At 32.8% G+C, this 20,220-nt stretch overlaps 1 protein-coding gene across 2 annotated transcripts in view; it reads left to right on the top strand.

Annotated features, from left to right (window-relative positions):
- LRBA (LPS-responsive vesicle trafficking, beach and anchor containing) overlaps positions 1-20,220 on the top strand; it is a 497,077-nt gene that overhangs the window by 413,409 nt on the left and 63,448 nt on the right. For both annotated transcript variants that reach the window (XM_004685322.2, XM_012726881.1), the window contains exon 47: positions 19,232-19,399. In XM_004685322.2, coding sequence (XP_004685379.1) covers positions 19,232-19,399 — 168 coding nt within the window. The remainder of the gene's footprint in view (positions 1-19,231; positions 19,400-20,220) is intronic.

The raw sequence follows: 20,220 nt of genomic DNA, 5'->3' as shown, positions 1-20,220 counted from the left end.
GAAATACTTAATTTATAATCAGCTAAAAAGTAAACTGGAAATCACATATTTACTTCCGTAGAAATAAAACAGTAATGATGTTATCTGTCAGACTTTTTATAACTCATTGCCACCATTATCATATTTATAAAACCCTGTCTTAGAGAAATGGGAGTATCATTGCTATTCTATCTGTGAAATACAATAAACTTGTCTACATTTTTTCATAGTTGTGATTATCTAGTTCCTTTTATGCGAACACCCTAGTTGCTATGTAAAAATGGCTGGGAACATGTTGAGTAAGGGAGAGGATGAAGGATGAGTTGAGGACATTGCCCAATGGGGAAAAAAGCTGGGTGTGTGATGAATGTGCTCCCTGCCCACCCCACCTCCCAACATACACACCTCTGGGGACAGGTGTCTTATACTTCAGCAGATAGCTATTAAAATTTGAACTGGATTCCCTCAGATGAAAGAACTTGTACTGAGATACAGACAAGAGCCGACTTTTCTTAACAGTGTTCAAGTTTGACTAACGTAAAGGGAGGGAGTGGTTCATAGCTAAGATAATAAAGGTAGTTGAGTCAGCTGTTTAGAGGAACTTGAATGTCATGATGAGAAGTTGGATTTACTCTATGGGCAAAGAATTTTAAACAAGTTTGTGGAAATCAGAGTTATGACTGAAGTTCCAACTTAGGAAATTTATTCTATTAACATTACATAGGATTGAATAGGGTAGTGACAGTTGACAGTTTTGGAATCAATTTAGGAGACTTTAAATATATAGATAATATGCATCTGAAGCAGAATGTCTGGCAATGGGAATATATGACACAGAAAACAAAGAAATGTATAGATAGGATTTTATATCTGAATAGAAATTAAGTGGTATTGGAAAAGTTTTCATGCTAGGTACCAGAAGATGGCAAATTTTAATGCACTGGGAAAGTCAGGAGGAGTAGGTTTTGGAAACAAAAATCACATCCATTTTTAAACATTGGTTAAGTTTCAGGTGTTGGTATGTAGAGCAGACATAGGTTATGACCAAAGTACATCTAAAATGATTTTGTTTTTCACCCTTACACTTTTAGCTAATAGGTTGACTACTTTCTTTTCTAGCATTTAGAAGGTACTATTACATTAGCTTCTCAGTTTTGTTTTTACATTTGAGAAATCTGTCAACAATTCTTTTGAGGCTGCTTTAACATTTTTTTCAATTGTCTAATATTTGTTATAATGTGTCTTAAATGTAGATTTGTTTTTATTTATTCTACTTGGGACTTATTTTGTATCCTGAATCTAAGGATTTATATCTTAGCATATGGAATTTCTCACATAGAAGTGATCACTTTTATGATCTCCTCCCTATTCTCTCAGTTTATTACTAGAAATCCTTATACTGAAGCTTATAACTTAACTATTGCCCAAGATTTTATAATTATTCCTATCAAGCTAGGAATCTAGATCTCTTTACCTGTTTTTATATTTTCTTTGTTGACATAAAATTGGTTTACAGCTCTGTATATGATATAGGGGAATACGTTCACAGCTCCTCAGTTGTATATTAGATCGCCACCCCTACAATCAAAGCACCAAAGACCTTTGTCCTAGGCTACTGGGCTCCCCCCTTGTTTTCCCTCCACCCAACCTCACCTCCTGTTCTAGCAGCTTCAGTTCTGTAGTCATACTTCTAGGGTTATTTTGGTTTAGTTTTCTCAAATACTTTGTTGTTTCTTTTTTTATTCTATGTAAGAATGAAATCATCTGGTATATGTCTTTCTACTTCTGACTTATTTCATTTAGTATAATTCCTTCTTGTTCCGTCAATGATGTCACCAATGGTGTCACAAATGATGTCACAAAAAAATTCATCTTTTTTGTTTATAGCTGAATAGTATTCAATCCTGTATATATGCTATATCTTAATCCATTGCTCTGTCAATATCTGTTAGTAGGCTTGTAGGTTGTTTCCATATTATACATAGTGCTGCAGTGAACATAGGTGTGTGTGTGTGTGTGTGTGTGTGTGTGTATCCCTTCAAATTAGTGATTTTGTATTCCTTTGGCAGACACCTGTAGTAGAATTGCTTTATCCTATGGTATATCTGTTGGTAATATTTTGAAGAATGGTATGTCAGTTTTGAAGACATAAAATTGTTTGAGAATTCACTGATATAATTTGTGTAAGTAATCCCAGTATTTACATAAAAATAAGCCAATGTTTACTGACTGTTTTTATTGTCATGTGTCTTTGTAATTTAAGAACAAAATAAATTACAAGAAATGAGGAGAAAGGGCTTGTTTGGCAGAATAATTAACCTGCATACAAAGAGATTATGGTTGTTCAGGGTTATTTACCTCACTGTGCTCCTGAAGGCCAAAGGGCAGCATAGCCTGGAAAAACAGAGACTTCACCAAGTTAGATAGTAAGTCAGGAGTCATATGTTTTGTGTATTTACATGCTTAATAGAATCTATATCTAAAAAATTTGATAATTCAATCAATATAAAAATCGAAGACTTGCATAAAAGTGCATTTTGTTATAATTTACTTAGCAGTTTATTATTTCTTAGAAACACATGAAGTTCCTCTTAAAATCTGTGGGGTCTTAGGTCTTTGAAATTAATGCTTAACTAGGCTCGAAAGATTCAGTGGGCCTATATATACAGAGGAAGATAATTTGTAGAGTCTAAGCTAAATTAGCTCAGTGCTACTGTTCTCATTTTAATCTGAAAGTCTGGCAGATTTATACTTCTTTGTCAAATATATTTGTTAACTTGATTATTTGATAACGTTTTCCAAACATGTCCATGGAGAGGAGAAACATTGAAATAAATAATAAAAAAAAAATTACACTAGAGTAATCCTTCTTAAGAAGAGAATGTCTTTAATATATAGTATTTTAATAGTGTCGATTTCTTAACTTATACCAAGTATTTACCTTTAGATAGTCTTCAAAGAGCTATCCATCCTCAGTGGTTTTAATTTCTGTAACTAGTGTGTACATGGGATCTGACTAAGGCTTCATTCAATTTAAAACAAAATGTAGCCAGACTGCAACCATCAGCTTCTGAGTCTCCACTCCTGTCCCACAGTCACTGTGCTGTCAGATATTTAAACACTAAAAAGTTTAATATGTTTTCAGGATGTATTCCAGTAGATCCAAATATGGCACACACACAAAATCCATCCTGTTAACATGAGCAAGAGGAAGAGAACAATTAGATAATGCAGTAATGTTTTTATATGTGTACATAAGGAGCTCTTTATAGAATATATTTTTTAAATTACTTGACATCAGCATGTATAAGCTAAACAGGATTTAGTTCACAGCATTTTCCTTCTTTGGAGCTGTCTTTCCAAGAAGGATGATAAAGTGAAACATAAACACCACAGGAGAAGTGAGCTGGTTTCTAAACATTTCATTGATTACTTTTTTAAATAAACAACTTACCATTCTTACCTTTACTAAGGGTACATTATCTCCTCAAGTCATTATGTAATGAAAAATAGATTTTAAATGGTTTTTAACTATATTTGATAGAGTCCAAGTGTTTCAGTAATGGTTCTGACTTACTGTTTGAATTTGGGTTTTTTTGTTGTTGAACTATAAGCCAGTACTCTATAGGTGCTTTCCAAAATGATAATATGAAGTAACAATGGCAGATATAAATCAGCCTTTCATTTTTAAAAAGTGATAGTTTAATGGACTATTTGCTTTGCTTTCTAGTCTTTTTTTATTTTTAGAGTAGTAGCTGAGATCTTTAATCTTTGTGTTTGAGCAGTACTGTTGATAGGAACATTTTCTGGAGCTCAGATAATAAACAGTGGGTTTTTCTGAAAGCGAGTAGTGACTCTGAGCATTGTGATTTCTCTGTTCCACAAGAAATGAGGATTGGTATCTTAGTGGACCACACAGCACAGAATATTGTGAAAGTATGGCACCTGTGTGTTGGAGAATAAGCATTGGCTTCTGGGTCATTAAGTGGCTAAGTTTGAAGGACCTTTCCCTCTACATGTGTTGGTTGCTTTAGATCTTTTTAAATATCACATACAGCCTTTTATGGAAATATACTGTTTCTTAGTCTATGTCTTTTTAATATGCTGTTTCTATAATAATAGAAAATAGCCAGAGATAAAGTTAAGAGGTTATATTGATCATCTTAAATCTGCTTATATTCCCTTTGTTGATATTAAAGTCATCTTATAGGGAGAATATTTTTCAGAGAAATGTAAAATATTTAGCAAAAACATTCAGACAGACGGTTGCCTCTCTCTTTGTGCCCTTTATTGGAATGCATTGCTAAATGTGGATTAGTGTATAAGCAAATTACTTCATTTTGATTCTAGATGCTGAGCTCTTAATAGCTTTTAAATTTATACAGTTTTTGTTTAGCTGTCAAAACATTTAATTATATCATGCCCAAAGGTGTAAAGCTGTCAAATAAATCCAAGTTTGTGCATAAACACTTGCTAAGTTACATGTGCTACTACACTGTAGTTGTTACTGAGCAACTTGTAAACCTGTTTAGGGTGGAAGGATAGGTGGGTGGGGTATCGGGGAACATTAACTCAGCAGGTACAGAACAACATTGGCCCAATGAATTGATGATTACTTGTAAAACAGCAGGTAGTAATGCCCCCAGTCTTTGTCATTCTTCTCTTTGTAAAATAAAGCAGACTGGAGAGTGTGGTGGATTCTTTGGCTCAATTTGCACTGTAAGAAAGCTGCCGGGATTTGTTGTTTTGTTTTTTGGGTTTGTCTTTTTTTTTTCCCCCTGCAAGCATATATATGCTTTCTTTCCTTGCCTGGACACTGTTCTTTCTAGTTCATTTTCTCTTCAAAAGTAGATATGCCCCGTTTATACTTGATAGCTTTCTCTCTTACTCAGGGCTCTTACTATGGGAAGGATAATTCCATTTCTTTAAGAGGAAGTTCTGACAGATCAATTAATTGTAATATTTAAATTTTCTACATAATTTCTACAAAATTTTCCAGTTTTATTGAGTGTGATTTACAAAATTGTAGATATTGTAGTTGTTCAGTGAGATGTAAAACATTTTAAGGAAAGGAATTTTAAAAATTATCCTCCTTATCTGCTATTTCATAAATAAAAAAATTATCTTTGATGACATTATTTGGAGGTTGATTGTTAGCATAAATACTAATGCAGACTTCACTAATGCAAAATTCACTAAGAGGTAGGGGAGTAAAGTAAATTAGTTCTACTTTGAAGCTTTTATTTTCTTCTCCTTTCAAAATGAATGGGAAGGCCCTTGAGAGGCCCTTGAATGAAAGCTGCTTTTCATTAGTGCTACCAAATACCTACTTGAAAGAGTTGAGCTCTAACTGAACACCCACACAAGAAAAAGGGAAAGCTTCCTTTTTCTACTAGAGGACCATCAGCTAAATAGCTCTTGGCTTCTCTTTTCCAATCAGGTGGTTTCCCATCAGAGTTAATTACTCCCGTCATTTATTCTAATCACCCTCTTCTTATGGCTAGCTGCATTCTGTCATGGGGTGGCATCGTTTGAAGCCAGTTAAGTTTGAAAACCACTGCAGGGTACTTGAGGCTCATTAGTGAGGCCTATCCATGCCTGGCTTTGGATTTGCTCCCTGATTAACTCTGCATCTCTCCGCCTTGCTCCCTCCTCCAGCCATCCACCAGCCCCCACTCCTAAAGACTGGCTCTAAATAGGAATGTTTCAATTAACTCTTGCCTTGCTGTTTGCCTTTCTCACCTACATTTTTAAAGAAAAATTTAAATGCCTATTTTCTTAATAATATATTTGGTCGATTCTGGCCTTACAATAGTATCCTTTGAGTTGAGTTTTATTGTAATAGTAATTTTAAGAAGAAGAATTAAATCTTTGAATAACAAAAGAGGAAATTGGTGATCTTTGATAATGAACACAGCTATGTTTTTGATCCACATCTTTTAACCTAATAAAGGTCGTGATTCCAACTCTGATTTTATAGTACTCTAATATGTCTTAACAACTAATTCCAGGGGTTATCTGAAAAGCTTAAGAAATACCTCAAATCAGACTTACTTACTTGTTTATTATTACAGTACTTTAATTTGAAAGTATTCACCAAGTGGCTTATTTAAGAGATATTAAATCATAAAGGCGAATAATGCAATACTTTTCTAAAAATGAAAGAAAAACATGTAATCAATGCCCCGAGTAGATAATTTCAACAGTGTTATTATATGAAATATTTTTAAATTTTTTAAAAATGTAGAAAAACATACATAGCAAATTTGGTAGTTAAATGAAAGTGTTTATTTAAACAGGAAATAGGAGAAATTTTCTCTGTTCTTTTTGCATGGTAGTTTGACTTAAAGAAATCAAATGGTCCACATATCAAAACAACTATGATACAAGTTAAAATACATGAAATCATAGTTTTGTAAGTTGCTAATGATCATGAATATTTAGAAATTGGCACAATGAACTCTTACTGTTGATAGTGTATTGCTTCTTTTTTGTCTTTGTACCAAACAACTGACAAAGGTACACAAAGGTGTACCTTTGATATTTTCACCTGTATTCCTGACAGTGTTCAAGAGAAATTAAAATCTTGACAGATGATGCTGTAATATCCACTCCACTTTTCCTTTATGTAATACCATCATTTTACTCCAAATTTGATCTTGTGGTTAACAGACTACAGACATCTCATTTGCAGTGACTCGTAATCACACAAAATCCTCACATTTTCTAAAACTGTGTCAAACTAGCACTGTATCAACTGGATAAACTTTCTGTGGTCTGTTTCATGCTTCTTGGACATTTCTTAAGATCACAGTCATTCAGCATAGACACTGAATTGTCCTAAATCCCCAAATTTTCTTAAATGCCATTCATACATTCAAGAGCTATTTCTTAGAGGGTTACTGGATAACTAGGTCTGTGATCATAAAATTGGAAGAATATGACACCTATCATGAAAAACCAATAGATATAACAGATTAGTGATCTATTCTTTATTCACTCAACAAATATTTGTGAGTACTTACTACTTATTAAACCTTGGGAATATATAGCATTGAGAACACAGTATAGTATCTTTCTGAATTTATTGTTTAGTGAAAGATGTGGACAATAAATAACCTGTGATAAGATATAGTGCACTGATCAGTACTTGTGGAGTATAGCATGACTTACTGAGATTTTTATTTCTGCTTTTTTTCTCTCTCTCTCAAAAAAGAAAAAAAAAATTAAAACTCTGAGACCAAAGGAAGAGACGCTTTATTTTGCCTCCTGGGAAGGTTGGGGAAGGCTTGGCCATAAAAGCCACAAAATAAGTGGGAGTTTGCCAGGAAGGGAGCAAGGTGATAGAAAGGGCATTACAGATGAAAGAAGCAGTTAACAAAAATCTTGATGTTTGCATACAATATAGGAGCTAAATTCAAGTCAGAAGATGAAGTATAAAAACTGTGACCTGTCTCTTTGGCATGAGAAGGATGCAGGCAGATAGTAGTAACAATATTTTTAAGTAGTATGGGCTGTTTTTCCCCTGTGGGTCACTGGCACCAAATGTGATTACAAGGGCAAGAGTATCAATATAACTTAAGTAATTTTTTTAAATGGCAAGTCTGCATTTGAGCAATTCTTCTAGGTGAGTTTGGTGCATGTCAAAGTTGAAATATACTGCATTAGGAAAAGGAAAACTTTTGAAAATTTAGAGGGGAGTGAAGACCGGTCAAGTTGCGGATAGTATCTGGGATGAAGGAGGGATTGAATTGGGGGAATTTTAGAGGTAAAGACAACAATTGGGATATAATTGACAGTGTAAAATAATTGAACTGAAAAATAAAAAAGACAGGGAATAAAAGATCGTAACAGTGAAAGGAAAGAATAAATTTGAAAACTAATTCGGAAATATATTGTCCAATAAGTTTGTTGATAAGGTGCAAGGGATCAAGGAGCAGTCAAGATGACTTCTGAGTTGGCTCACTAGGTAAAGGGTCACATGTATAACCAAAAAAACTGAAAAGGAAGCATGCTTAAAGAGAAGAAATGTGTTAGATTTGTATTATAAATTAAAGTTGAGTGTGCCCAAGGAAGTCTCTGCAGTTAAACTCAGGAGATGGTAATAATTGTCCATTGAGATAATGAAGTCCTACTCAACTGGCCTGAGTAATACCAAAAACCAGACTTAGATAGAATCAGGAGGAAAACAATCACTGAGGTAGTCAGGGTGGGGAAAGACTCTGCATTAAAGGGTGAGAAGAATCTGAAATGTAGAAAGAGACCATGGAGGGAATGTATCAAGCAAACGAAGAGAACAGAGAAACAGAAATGTTATCACCATAATGCAGAGAGGTGCAGTGAAGAAAAACAAGCATCTATTAGATTCAAAAATACATAAATAAATAAAATAAATCCTTTAAAAGAACTGTATTAACTAGTTATCCCATTGATGATTCAGATGTAATCCAACCTAAACTTATTGACTTAGAGAACTATAGAACATAAATATGTTGAAGAATTCCTAGGAGTGGTCAAACAGAGGCTATTTCCATCTGCTGCTAAAAAGAGGTGCTTTTTATGAGGTTTTATGAATACATCCATATTGTCCACAGATGTCATATATCTGACTTTCAGCAAACATTGTGTTCCCTGTATTAAATTGTAGTCTTTGGCTATCCAGTAGTTCTTAATAGCTGATAGAGCTGACAATATGTAAAAATTCTAAACCCAAAAATCTGTTGCATTTTTATATCCAACCAATGAATCAAACAGAAAAGGAAATTAAAAAACAATCCTACTTAAAATAACATCAAAAATGTGAAATAACACTTAACAAAGGGAGTGAAGGGAACTACAATATAATAAATGTAAGATAGTGTTGAAACAAATAAAAGACACAGAGCAATGGAAAGATATTTTGTGTTCATGCATTGGAAGAATACACACTGTTAAAATGATCATGTTCCCTAAAGCAATTTAGATTTTATTAAAGTCCCAATGTCATTCTTCAACTAAATAGAACAAATAGTTGTCAGATTTGCATGAACCACCAAATGATAGCCAAAGCAATCTTGAAAAGGAAGAAAAATAGAGGTATCATTACCTGAGTTAAAGCTATATTACATAATGATCGTGATCAATACTGGAACAAAACCAGAAATAGAGACCAATAGAATAGAACAGAGATCCCAGAAGTAAAACCACACAAATATGGAAAATCTTTGACGAAGGAGCCGCGACCATATATTGGAGAAAGGAAAAGCTTTTCAACAAATTATGTTGGGAAACTTGGACAGACAAATAGTAAAGAAAACTAGATCATTACTTAGCTCCATATACAGAACAATTCGAAATGGGTTAAAGACTTGCATATGACTGAAACCATAAAAATACATAAGAGAAAACATAGCTAATACACTGTAGGACAACGGCAGAGATATATTTGGGGATGAATCTCTAATAGCGAGGTAAGTAAAGGAAAATAAATTGGGAGTATATCAAATTTAAAAGCTTTGGTACCTCAAAAGAAGCCAGGACAACAACAAAATAACAACCTACAGGCTGGGAGACAGGTTTACACAGCACATGTATGACAAGGAACTCATGCGGCAACAAAAATCTTTTAACAGTCAAAAACTGGGCAAACTACTTAAATAGACACTTCTGAAAAAAGATATCCAGGTGCCCCCACAGACACATAAAAAATGCTCAGTGTCACTTAAAAGAGAAATGCAAATCAAAACCACAATGAGGTTTCGCCTTACCCCTTTGAGAATGACCTATAACAAAGTGACTAAAACGACAAATGTCTGTGCCTTGCAATAGAAAAATTGATAAAACGTAATTGTGGAATATACACTCAATGGAAGACTACTTGGCTATTGAAAAAAAAATGGAATTGTGCCCTCAGAGACAGGATGGATGCCTCTGGGGTGGTTGTGCTAAGGGAAGTAAGTCCGAAAATGAAAGATAGCTACTGACTGAGCTCACTCATGTGGAATATGAATGTCCAGAGAAAGCGTGTTCATACATGAAGATGTGAAGTTGTATTTCCAAAATTATAGTTATGTATACTAGTGACAGAAGAGTAAAACTTAAAAATTCTAACGGAATCCTTTTAAGGATGAAGAGTTAACAGATAATATTGCAGTTGGTAGAATTAGTCCTTTACCTTTATTGTTAGAAAAGGTAGTCATGGCATCATTTTTCCAGGGCTGTCACATTTCTTCGGAGGTTTGTGAGGACAAAAGAATGTAAAGGCATAGCATTATATATATAATAAAGATTATAGATACCTAGAGATACTGTTTTTCTGCTGTCATGTTCTAAAAATATGGCCATTCTTCATGGTACTGAGAATTGTAATGACGTCTTCAAAACATATTAAATGTCATTTTGTAGCCTGCAGGTGCTTTGTGCTATATGTATAGTTTATCTTTATTTTCAGTAGGAGAAGCTATATTCTAAAGTGGGTTAAATATTATTGATGCATCGGATCTTATATCAAAATGTCATAAAAATGTGAATGCAGATTGGAATTGAATCAAACTTTGCTGTCCTTTATTACAACCACTGGTTATGTGGCAGTTGATCAACTCATGTGACAAGTCTGAATTGAGGAATGTTATATGTTGTTAAGTTTAAAATGTATACCAGAGCTAAGATTAATGCAAAAGAACTTTCATATTGGTTGTATGTTTAAATGACATTTTAATTAAATATGCTAGTTGACATTTTTGCCTGTTTATATGTTTTAATGTGGTGACTAAAAACATTTAATTACATGTATGACTTGCATGTAATATTTCTATTGGACAGCATAGAAAGTCTTGTTGGTATAAAGTCTTGGTGGTCATTTTATTACTGAGCTTTTTTGGCTTGAACATCCCAATATAAAACATGAATGTATTTTAGTACTGAAATACACATTTCAGTATAATTAGCAACTTTAGATATCTGCCCCCCACCCCCAAGAAAAAAGCTTGGGTGATAGGGTTAATTTCAAATACGTAAACTAAAATCCAAAATACTTCAAAGCTGAACTTTACCTTATAAATGCTTGTTCACCACTGTGAATAAGAACCAGACTTGAAACTTGGGTGTCATCCTAAACTCTGTACTTCACCTCTCACACAGGTAGTCAGACGCTGTAAGTAACAACAGATTTTAAATCTTTCTGAAATCTATCCCCTCTTCATCACTCCCACTGCCATTTCCTTGATTGAGACTCCTAGTACCTCTCACCTAAACTATTGCACTCATCTTAGAATTGACCTTCCCTACCCTCTTTCCAAAGGGCACCTCATCTCCATGTAGCATGGAAAAGAACCTATAGAAGTCACTCAATAAATGTTTGTTTGTTAATGAGTGGATGGCAAAGCTCTTGATAGTAATCAAAAATTAGGCAGAATGAAAAAAGACTTTAGCCCTGCATAATCTATCTGTATATAGTTGCAATAAGTACAATAAGTACAGATGTTATTTTCTGTTTGTCAGTGCTTTAAAAAATTCAGCAACATTTGTATTTTTTAGTACAAGTTTTTCTTGGAAGTAGTAATAGAAGTATTCTATATTGCCAAGGGTTTTGATTTGCCAATATAAGTTTATGGCAGTCAGTGCAGGGAGTCATTGGTGCCATGAAGACAGCTCCTTGTTTTTGTCTGGACTTCTCATGGGATTAAACTACATCTGGCAATAAGTAGGGATTCTGGTCTGGCCATCTTCAAAGGCAAGAGACTGCTAGTATTTATCAGATCTGTATGGATAAGCAAATGGGAAGGGATTAAATTTTTTTGGTTTTGTTTTCCTTCCTTTTGTGACTGAATATAAAATAAAACTTCCAGAAGTTCATACAGCAAGTTAATTCATTTTCATTGTTAAAGAGGAAGCCTTTTTATATATATATACCTGGGTAGAACTGTAGATGAAAAATGTAGTTGCTTATATTTTTATAACTAGTTGATTTTAGCAAGCATATAATCATTTTACAAAGTAACATTACAAACTAATTTTCTAGGGACACTTTAATTCTTTTAAAAGGATAGACTGAATGCCATTTTTAAACATTTTAGCATCTTATTAGCAGGATTTTGCTTATAAGACATTAGACATTTGATGTCTTTTGTTGCTATGTATCTATTTGGGAACGTTCATCCAAAATCATTTTCTGAGGACTTAGTACTCACCACTACTTGTTCCCCCGGAAGGTTGACCTGCTTTCCTTAGAGGCTTGTTTGTGTTCATTTTCCCATATGATTTTCACATCTTTAAGAGATTCTTAGAACTGTGACTCAGTTTAGCTATCAAAGCACATGGCTCTAGAATGGCTGCATTCCAGGTACTTGTCATGGCTTGTAATCTAGAAGTTTACCATTCAAAGTCTCACCTAAGAGAAATAATGTTTATGCAGGATTGCCTGAAGAATATGTAGTCTGTCCATTCATTTGTCTATTCTTTAAATCTATCCCAGGATTAAGTCAGTCCCTCTGAGAGTCACATACCTGGATTCCATCATATTGCCAAGGGAGGAATTTCTTATCTCAGGAATAGAAATAATGTGTTTTTGTAGGCCATCTGGTTTGTTTTTACATTATGGTCATTTTGGACTCATGTAAGTGTTCACGTTTCTTTCTTTATGTTGCCTGCTAGAAAGCTTATTGCCTAATTCATTGAGCACCTCTAACAAGTCTATAGGTTTTCACAGCATGAGTTTTATTTACTTCCTATTCTTATTTTTCAGTACCTTAAACTCCTCAGTTAAATTAACTTTGTCTTGATTCATGTGCATCTTTATAAATTCTATGATTTCTTTTTGGAATGAAGATTTGTAAAGGGCAAACAAACAAACAAAAAAAGATGAGTATACTTATCCTTTAATTGTAAGTTTTCCCCATCTGTGCTTATTAAAGTTTTAAAAAAATAGTTTCATCTCCCTGTGTGTTACTATACTCTAACTAGTTGAACATATCTGTATATTATTAATACCTAGATTTTAGATTAAGGATGACCTTAGGTTGAAATGTTAATTAAATGTTTTAATGTTCTATAGCTCTAAAGAAAATAGTTGGATAAAATGTCAACATATAGGACTATTTTAAACATTAGGAAAAAAAATCTCTCTGAAAAGGAGGGTAATTGTACAAGTTTGCCTAATCCTTTTGATCTTGGCACACAGCAATACAGACTTCAGTTGAGATTAAAACTATGAATTTCAAAGGAAACATGGCCTTCAGTGTGTAAAATATATAACAGCTGGTTGACTAGTCCATTTAAAACTACACAATAACAATCGTAGACAGAATGATACTCCTGCCAAAGACGCCTGAGTGCTTGATGGTTATATCAAGTTATGATACTAACTCACACTTTTCTTTAGTAATGATATAACCATGGAATGGGCAGTGTGCTACAGCTCCAAACCTCTCTCCCGCCCTGCAGTTCAAGGGCAGTTAGAAGCACACAACTCCAAAATTTTAGTTATTTCTGTCACTTTTCAGCTTGAATGAATTCCAATGTGTTGTTGACTGTTTCATTTTTTAAAAACTGTCAGATAAAAGTTTTTATTCTTAGAATTTGATAATTTTCCCTCCAAATCTGATTGTCCTTTTTTCTTCTTAGGCACAATAGCTTATTGTTCTTAATGTCACAGCTTCCTACATATTTGTAACCCCTAAGTTAATTTTTTCTATGTAAGTAGTATAAACGTGGTTTCATTTTTGTTACATATTTATGTGAGGGCAGATATCTGAAACCTGAAGCACTATGATGTGTTCGTAATAAACATAGCCTGTTTAGTTCATTTTAGATCGTAGTCGATCAGACACTTCAATATTTTCACTGTTATGTTTCACCTGAACAAGTAATTCTTTAAAAGATCAATTAATGTATTTTTGTAAGTGAGAATTGATGTGGATTTGTCACTTCTAAGAAATCCCATTTTGAAAGCATGTTTATATCTTGAGATTTTATCTTTCTGGTGTGAAGAAAATGTTGATATTTCTATGACCTTTCTTTCTTGAAAATTTCGATACAATCGCAAAAATTGCTTTCAATTCATTTCAAAGAAGGAAGATACAAGTTTTTTTTTAATTGCTAGATTCATCACAAATTCACGGCCAGCATCTAAGGAGTTAATGTATCTTATTAGGGGGACAGGAAATCTGGCAACTATTGCAGAAACTAGACCTAATGGTGCACACAAACAATTTGTCAGTCTTCTTAAATGTGAATAGCTTTCCGCAAAGTGGCTGCTTTTGCTTTGTTTGAACAGGCTAAACTTTTCCTTTTTGGACTTTAAATCTTAGAAGTGAAATGTGATCCACATATTCAATCAAAATCATTTAATTCAAAGCATATTTTGATTGGAACAAAGTTGACATGGAAAGAAACTCTAGAATAAAAAAGTTGAAAGAACTTTATATCATATATTTAGCAAGAAAATTTGAAACAGTTCTAATTAGGCTGAAAAAAACTGCTTTCTTCAATGTAAATTACAAAGGTCATATATCAATGTTAAGGAAACATTACCACTAGTGTTTGAAATCCAGCACATGCAAACATAACACACCAGTTCATTTTCGATCTGTGTGTATGAGAAAAAAAAGGAAGAAGTTTGTGTTATGTGTATTTAAAATGAAAAATACTTAAAATTCTGAGTTCATAATATTGTATATTGCATTCTTGCCAATCTAAACATTAACTCCTTTGAAACATATTACTATAAACATTTAAATGACACAAAACTCTTAATTATAGGTACAATTAAATATTTAGGAAACTAATTTTTGTTCTTCCATTGAAAATGATTAAATCTTCTAATTAAAGTTTATAAATTCTAGGAAGTTAATTAATGATTTTTATTTTGTTGTTTGAATCTTACAGAACTTGGTATCTCAGAACTGAATTGTGCCTTCTGTTGATAGAAACTTCAGGATGGAAGTAGTTGTATAGGTGTGCGGCCATGTGTTCCTGGACAGCACAGATTTATTCCCTTCTCGTTCTAGTTATTTTTATACTTAAGAGTTTGTAAATAGTATTTGATCATTTCATCTGATTTTTTAAAGTAACTTACCCTATAAATATCAATAGTCTATTATATAGTTGCCTTTAAAAAAGTGGTATGGCATGATAATATTTAGCAAGAGTTTAAATGTTAGCATTAATCTAGGAATTATGAGAAACACAAATTATATATATATATATATATATATATACACACACACACGCAAATAAAGCTTCTGGGGTTTTGAGGTAAACAATTATCTATTAATGTCTCATTAATTGAAATTGTTTTTCTTGACCTTATGTTACATTGGTTTTTGAAAATAAAAGGAAATTGCTAGAGTTTCTATAAAGCATGCAGGATTAATAAGCACATGCCTTTTTTAAAAAAGATAATTCTCAAATAGTTTAGAATTTCTTGGAAAAAGCAAACTATAGGTAAGTTCTTTTAATTCCACCATAGCAAATAAAAATATGTAACTTTTTAAAATGAATAATTCATTTCTTTAATGGCTTTGTTTCAGAAAAAACATAGATTGCATTCTTTCAGTGGGATTCACTATTAGACATATTCATATGTTATAATTATTTCTGATACAAGGTTACATAAATGGGTTATTTATGAATAATTTACTATTTTTAATATTAAAGCTATAATTTGTTGATGTTCTACGTATGAACCAAACAAATGAAAGTTACTAATACGTGTTTGTATTTGACATCTCTATACTGTACTTTTTAGCATATCTCAAGTGTTTTTTCTCAGCTTAATAGATCTTATTTAAAAAAACAGATATCAGCCCCAAGACAGTTTGTCAGGACTAATATGAGTCCCCCTGGATTGGAGTGACAATTTGTGTGAGGCTTCATATAATAGTCTTTTCATAGTCTTATTTGATTCCTTAACAATTGGACATTAGTCACTGATTTATTTTATAATAACTGAGATGGGTTATTATTGTATTGTGTTGGACATTTTAGTGGATTTTCTTTTTTACAAATTTCACTCAGAGCACACACTAGATGTAAATGATGTTTCCAGCCTGCTTGGAGTACAAACAATTGATTGGTTGGGTTTGAGAGCAGCTTGGGAAGAATGTTAGTATCCCCTAGCTGCAAGTCATATTTAACTCCAGTCTTAATGAGGACTGTCTGTCCTAAAAGCTTTGAAAAGTCTCAAATGTTTAGCATTCTTCTGGCATGTTTTTGTTTTAGTTTTGGATTTCTTTGGGCATGCATGTGTGACTGAAAAGTGGATTTAGATATTTTATTTAAAGATATTTTTTAAATTCCTAGCATATAAAAACGGATTAAAGAATTTTTAGCTTTATGTTTTTGAGTCTCAGAAACAAGTTATAAAATATAATACCAAGGTATACCATTTGGAATTATTTCCTATTTGTGTTTGTTTATTTTCCCTCAACAATTTCCTCCTGTTTGTCCTCCCTTCAAGTCTTTAGCAAGTACATTTGTTTATTATTATATACTTTCCTTTGGGCAGCTGTCATTGAATGACACCAAAAGAATGTTAAAAGTCTTAAACTGACTCTGTTACTGAAATGATTTCAAAATCCTTTGGCTTCCTCCAGTTGTTCCATTTCAGTTGTTCCTTTGGGTCCATGCTTAAAGATATTCTTGAATACTGTTAATGAGATTTTTAGTTTAGTGTTTTAAACATATTTAAACCATTCATGAGAGTGAGGTGTTTATCTGCCTCTGGCAAAGGTTTTGCCATTAATTCCATGAGTTATTCTCTCCTGGATGGGCCAGTGTAGCAGTACAAGGGGAGGGCTGTACCCTGGCTCTGGGTCATCACTGCACGTGGGTTTGCTGTGTAATGTGAAAGGTTCTTTCGTTACAGCATTTTTGCTTCACATGCTGATGTGGTGGCAAGATGTAAGGGTTTAAACATCTGAGTCTACCCATTTCAGCATTTTGAATGTTCATAAAGAAGTAGTCAATGGGAGAAAAACTCACAATTCTTTATTTGATAACACATAAAATAAAATTGCCCTGGAATTTAGAGCTTTAATATTGAGAAAATTCATTTGTACTTCATCATTTGCTGAGTCTTATAGGATTTTATAGTCTGAAATCGCAACACCGCAGACACTCAAGAGACTCCTGACTGTTTTATCTTATTAAACAATTTTGAAATCATTAATTTTTAATTAGCTTGCATGCAGGGTTTTTTTATTGTTTCAATAGTGTGTGTACATGAACTAAATGTTTTTTGTTTAAACTACTGACGAGAGTATTATTTATATAAATAAGTCTAGGTGCTTGCTAAGAATACATACATGAGTTTGCTTCATGTCACCATACTTTTTTTGTGACTCATGGGTACTGCATGCTAATCTATTATAGAGCTTTTCAGCAGTTTATATTCTCGGATTTTGAACAACTAAAAAGAATATAAGCTCAAAGATATGTATAGGCCCTTTCCTGATTGAAAGTTCTAATTAAGTGAATTGGAGAAAATTAACTGAAATTAGCTGTCAGAAAGTCACATTTAAATGAGTGATGAGCTAGTCTGGCAGTAAACATTTAAATGATATAAATTGCCATTTAAGTGTATGGTTTAATGTTTGTCATGCATTAATGTGACATGAGACTGCAGTGACAATCAGCCAGCTTGCTCTAATTTGAACATATTTAGGGCTTTTGTGTGGAGTGCACTGCACACAAATTAAGACAATTGCTGTTTTTTATGTGTCACTTTAAACACCCCACCCCTACGCAAGACTTAAGCTAATGAAACAAATGCATCTTTTTGTGTGTACAACTTGCATTAAGAGTTCTGGCATTTTAGGATTAATTTCAACCCTTTCTACTTAAATGAAAATTTACTGAAAATTATTACAAGCCCTTCTTATTTAAATAAGAAAGAAACTTTTTTTCTCTCTTAGCTGGTATTTACTAAGTTTGTAAATACATAGAGTTATATGAAATGCCTAAAATAGTAGTTCTAACAATTGCTAAATATTTTTGGACCTTTCATTTCAGGAATATGGATATTAATTTATTTAAAGTATTATATTTAAACATTTTTTACATTTTATAATGTGATATTTTATGAAGCCATGCTAAATATTATTAAAGGAACTATATATTGAATCATAATCTTTATTCACAGCACTTACTTTCATAAAATGGTATTTACACCTGTGAACATGAATGGAAGTGTCTTTTTTCACAGTATGGTTTACATCTTGATGTTTTGTCTAGAAGTTAGTCAATTTTGTTTTAAAATCAATAGATTTATTTTTATAAAATCCAAAATGTATCAAACCCAATCAAATAAACATCACCCTCATATATTTGTTGCTGCAAAAACAAGAATTTCAGTGAGGTACAGTTCTGATATAACTTGATATACTTCAAATTAAGCTTTCAGAGTTTGATTTTCAGAACTCTGTGGTTTGAATAGTGTTATCTATTACTCAACTAGTCCATAATACTAAATTTTTATATTAAAATAATGTTGAACAATATTAAATAATGTAAATATGAAAATAATGTCTCCTACTTTTAGAACTATTTAGTGTTTAATTCTGCAGACATCTGTGGCTACTTACTGTGTTTTAGGTACAGTGGTAGTAACTGTGAATGTAATAAATTGGAAGTGGATCTGAAGCCAAGCATTTATACTGAATATTTAATTAACTTCATTCATTATTTATTTATCACTATTATGCTAATATCAATCAAATGTTTTGGTCTGGTTTGCTGTTAATGCCTAGAATAATAACTCAGTAATTATTAAAAGTTTCCCCTCTAAGATCTAATTTGTTAGAATGAAAACTGAGTTGACATAATAAAATGATTTGGTTATAGTTGTTTCAGTAGACAATAAAATGTTTTCATTCTAAAAAAATTATAAATATTTTAAGTGGGTAGTACATTTTTTAAGTTTTCATATTTGCTTTCTCAAGGTTGCCTTTACATTGTATGGCCTCCTGTTATTTTGAAATGTAAGTTGAGTACCTGCCAGGCCCTGAGTCAGAAATGTATCCCATACAGACCTGTGCTGAGAGGACTGTGGAATGTTGTAAAATAATGCTGCATCGTGCAGGTTATCATGGCCAGTGCCAGAGAACTGTGCTAACCAACAAAGGAGAACAGAATACAGAGGATATTTGGACATCAGATTGTCTAATCACAGTAAATTTAGTGCTAAACTTAACTCCTTGTTCAGAATTTCTCAATACATCTGAAGATCGAATTCAACATAATGATAGATCTACTTTTTTTTCTTTTTTCTTTTCAGGCTCTGGAGAGTGAGTTTGTTTCCTGCCAGCTTCACCAGTGGATTGATCTTATTTTTGGCTATAAACAGCAAGGACCAGAAGCTGTTCGTTCCCTCAATGTATTCTATTACTTGACCTATGAAGGAGCTGTTAACCTGAACTCTATAACTGACCCTGTACTAAGAGAGGTAAGGTACCTGAGTCCAACAAATACCTTTAAACTGGAAAGTAATAGTTATCATCTTCCTCTTGCTTTCATTTTACTGATGATGAAACTGAAACCAGGTGGAGGAAGTGACTAAAGCAAAATAACCTTTAAGTCAGTGACCTACCTGGAGCTTGAACCCAGAACTTCTCTCCAATGAGACATTTAACTAAATCACAAAGAGGTCATTAAGGGATGAATAATAATATTCATACTGTTTATAATTTTGAAGAATACCCACAAAGGTAGTAGAAAAATAGTAATTAACTTGTTAAAAAGATAAGAGATATACTAAAGGATGGCTCTCAGACTCTATCTATATGACTATTAGTCAATGAAGTGAAATATTCAGTCAACTATTTGTTTACAGGTCACTAATGTGACTGGCTTTTTGTTTTTATTCTGGATTGATCACTTTTTCTCATATACACTAATGGTTTACCAAGGAAGTTTTCCTTATATCATTTAGCATAATCTAAAGGAACATTGACTAATAGAACTTTCTGCAGTGATGGAAATGTTTATTTTATCTACATTATTCAATATGGTAGCTAGTAGTCATAATGTGGATGCTATAAATCTGGAACTGAATGTTTAATTTTGGTTAATTCAAATATTAATAGCCATATCTGGCTAGTGACTACTATATTGGACAGTGGAGAACTAAACGACTATCATATATTGAAGTTTAGTATATTTCCTGAAAGCAAGTTTAGGGTATGTGGCCAGACAATGGGATACTAAAGATTTGTTAAATTACCATAGTAACATATTTCAAACTGGCATTATCTCTCTCTCACTCTC

Source organism: Condylura cristata, unplaced genomic scaffold (assembly GCF_000260355.1).
Source record: "Condylura cristata isolate star-nosed mole 26May11 unplaced genomic scaffold, ConCri1.0 scaffold00018, whole genome shotgun sequence".
Lineage (NCBI taxonomy): Eukaryota > Metazoa > Chordata > Mammalia > Eulipotyphla > Talpidae > Condylura > Condylura cristata.
The sequence above is the reverse complement of the archived record's forward strand: the minus strand, read 5'-3'. Positions and strand labels throughout refer to the sequence as shown.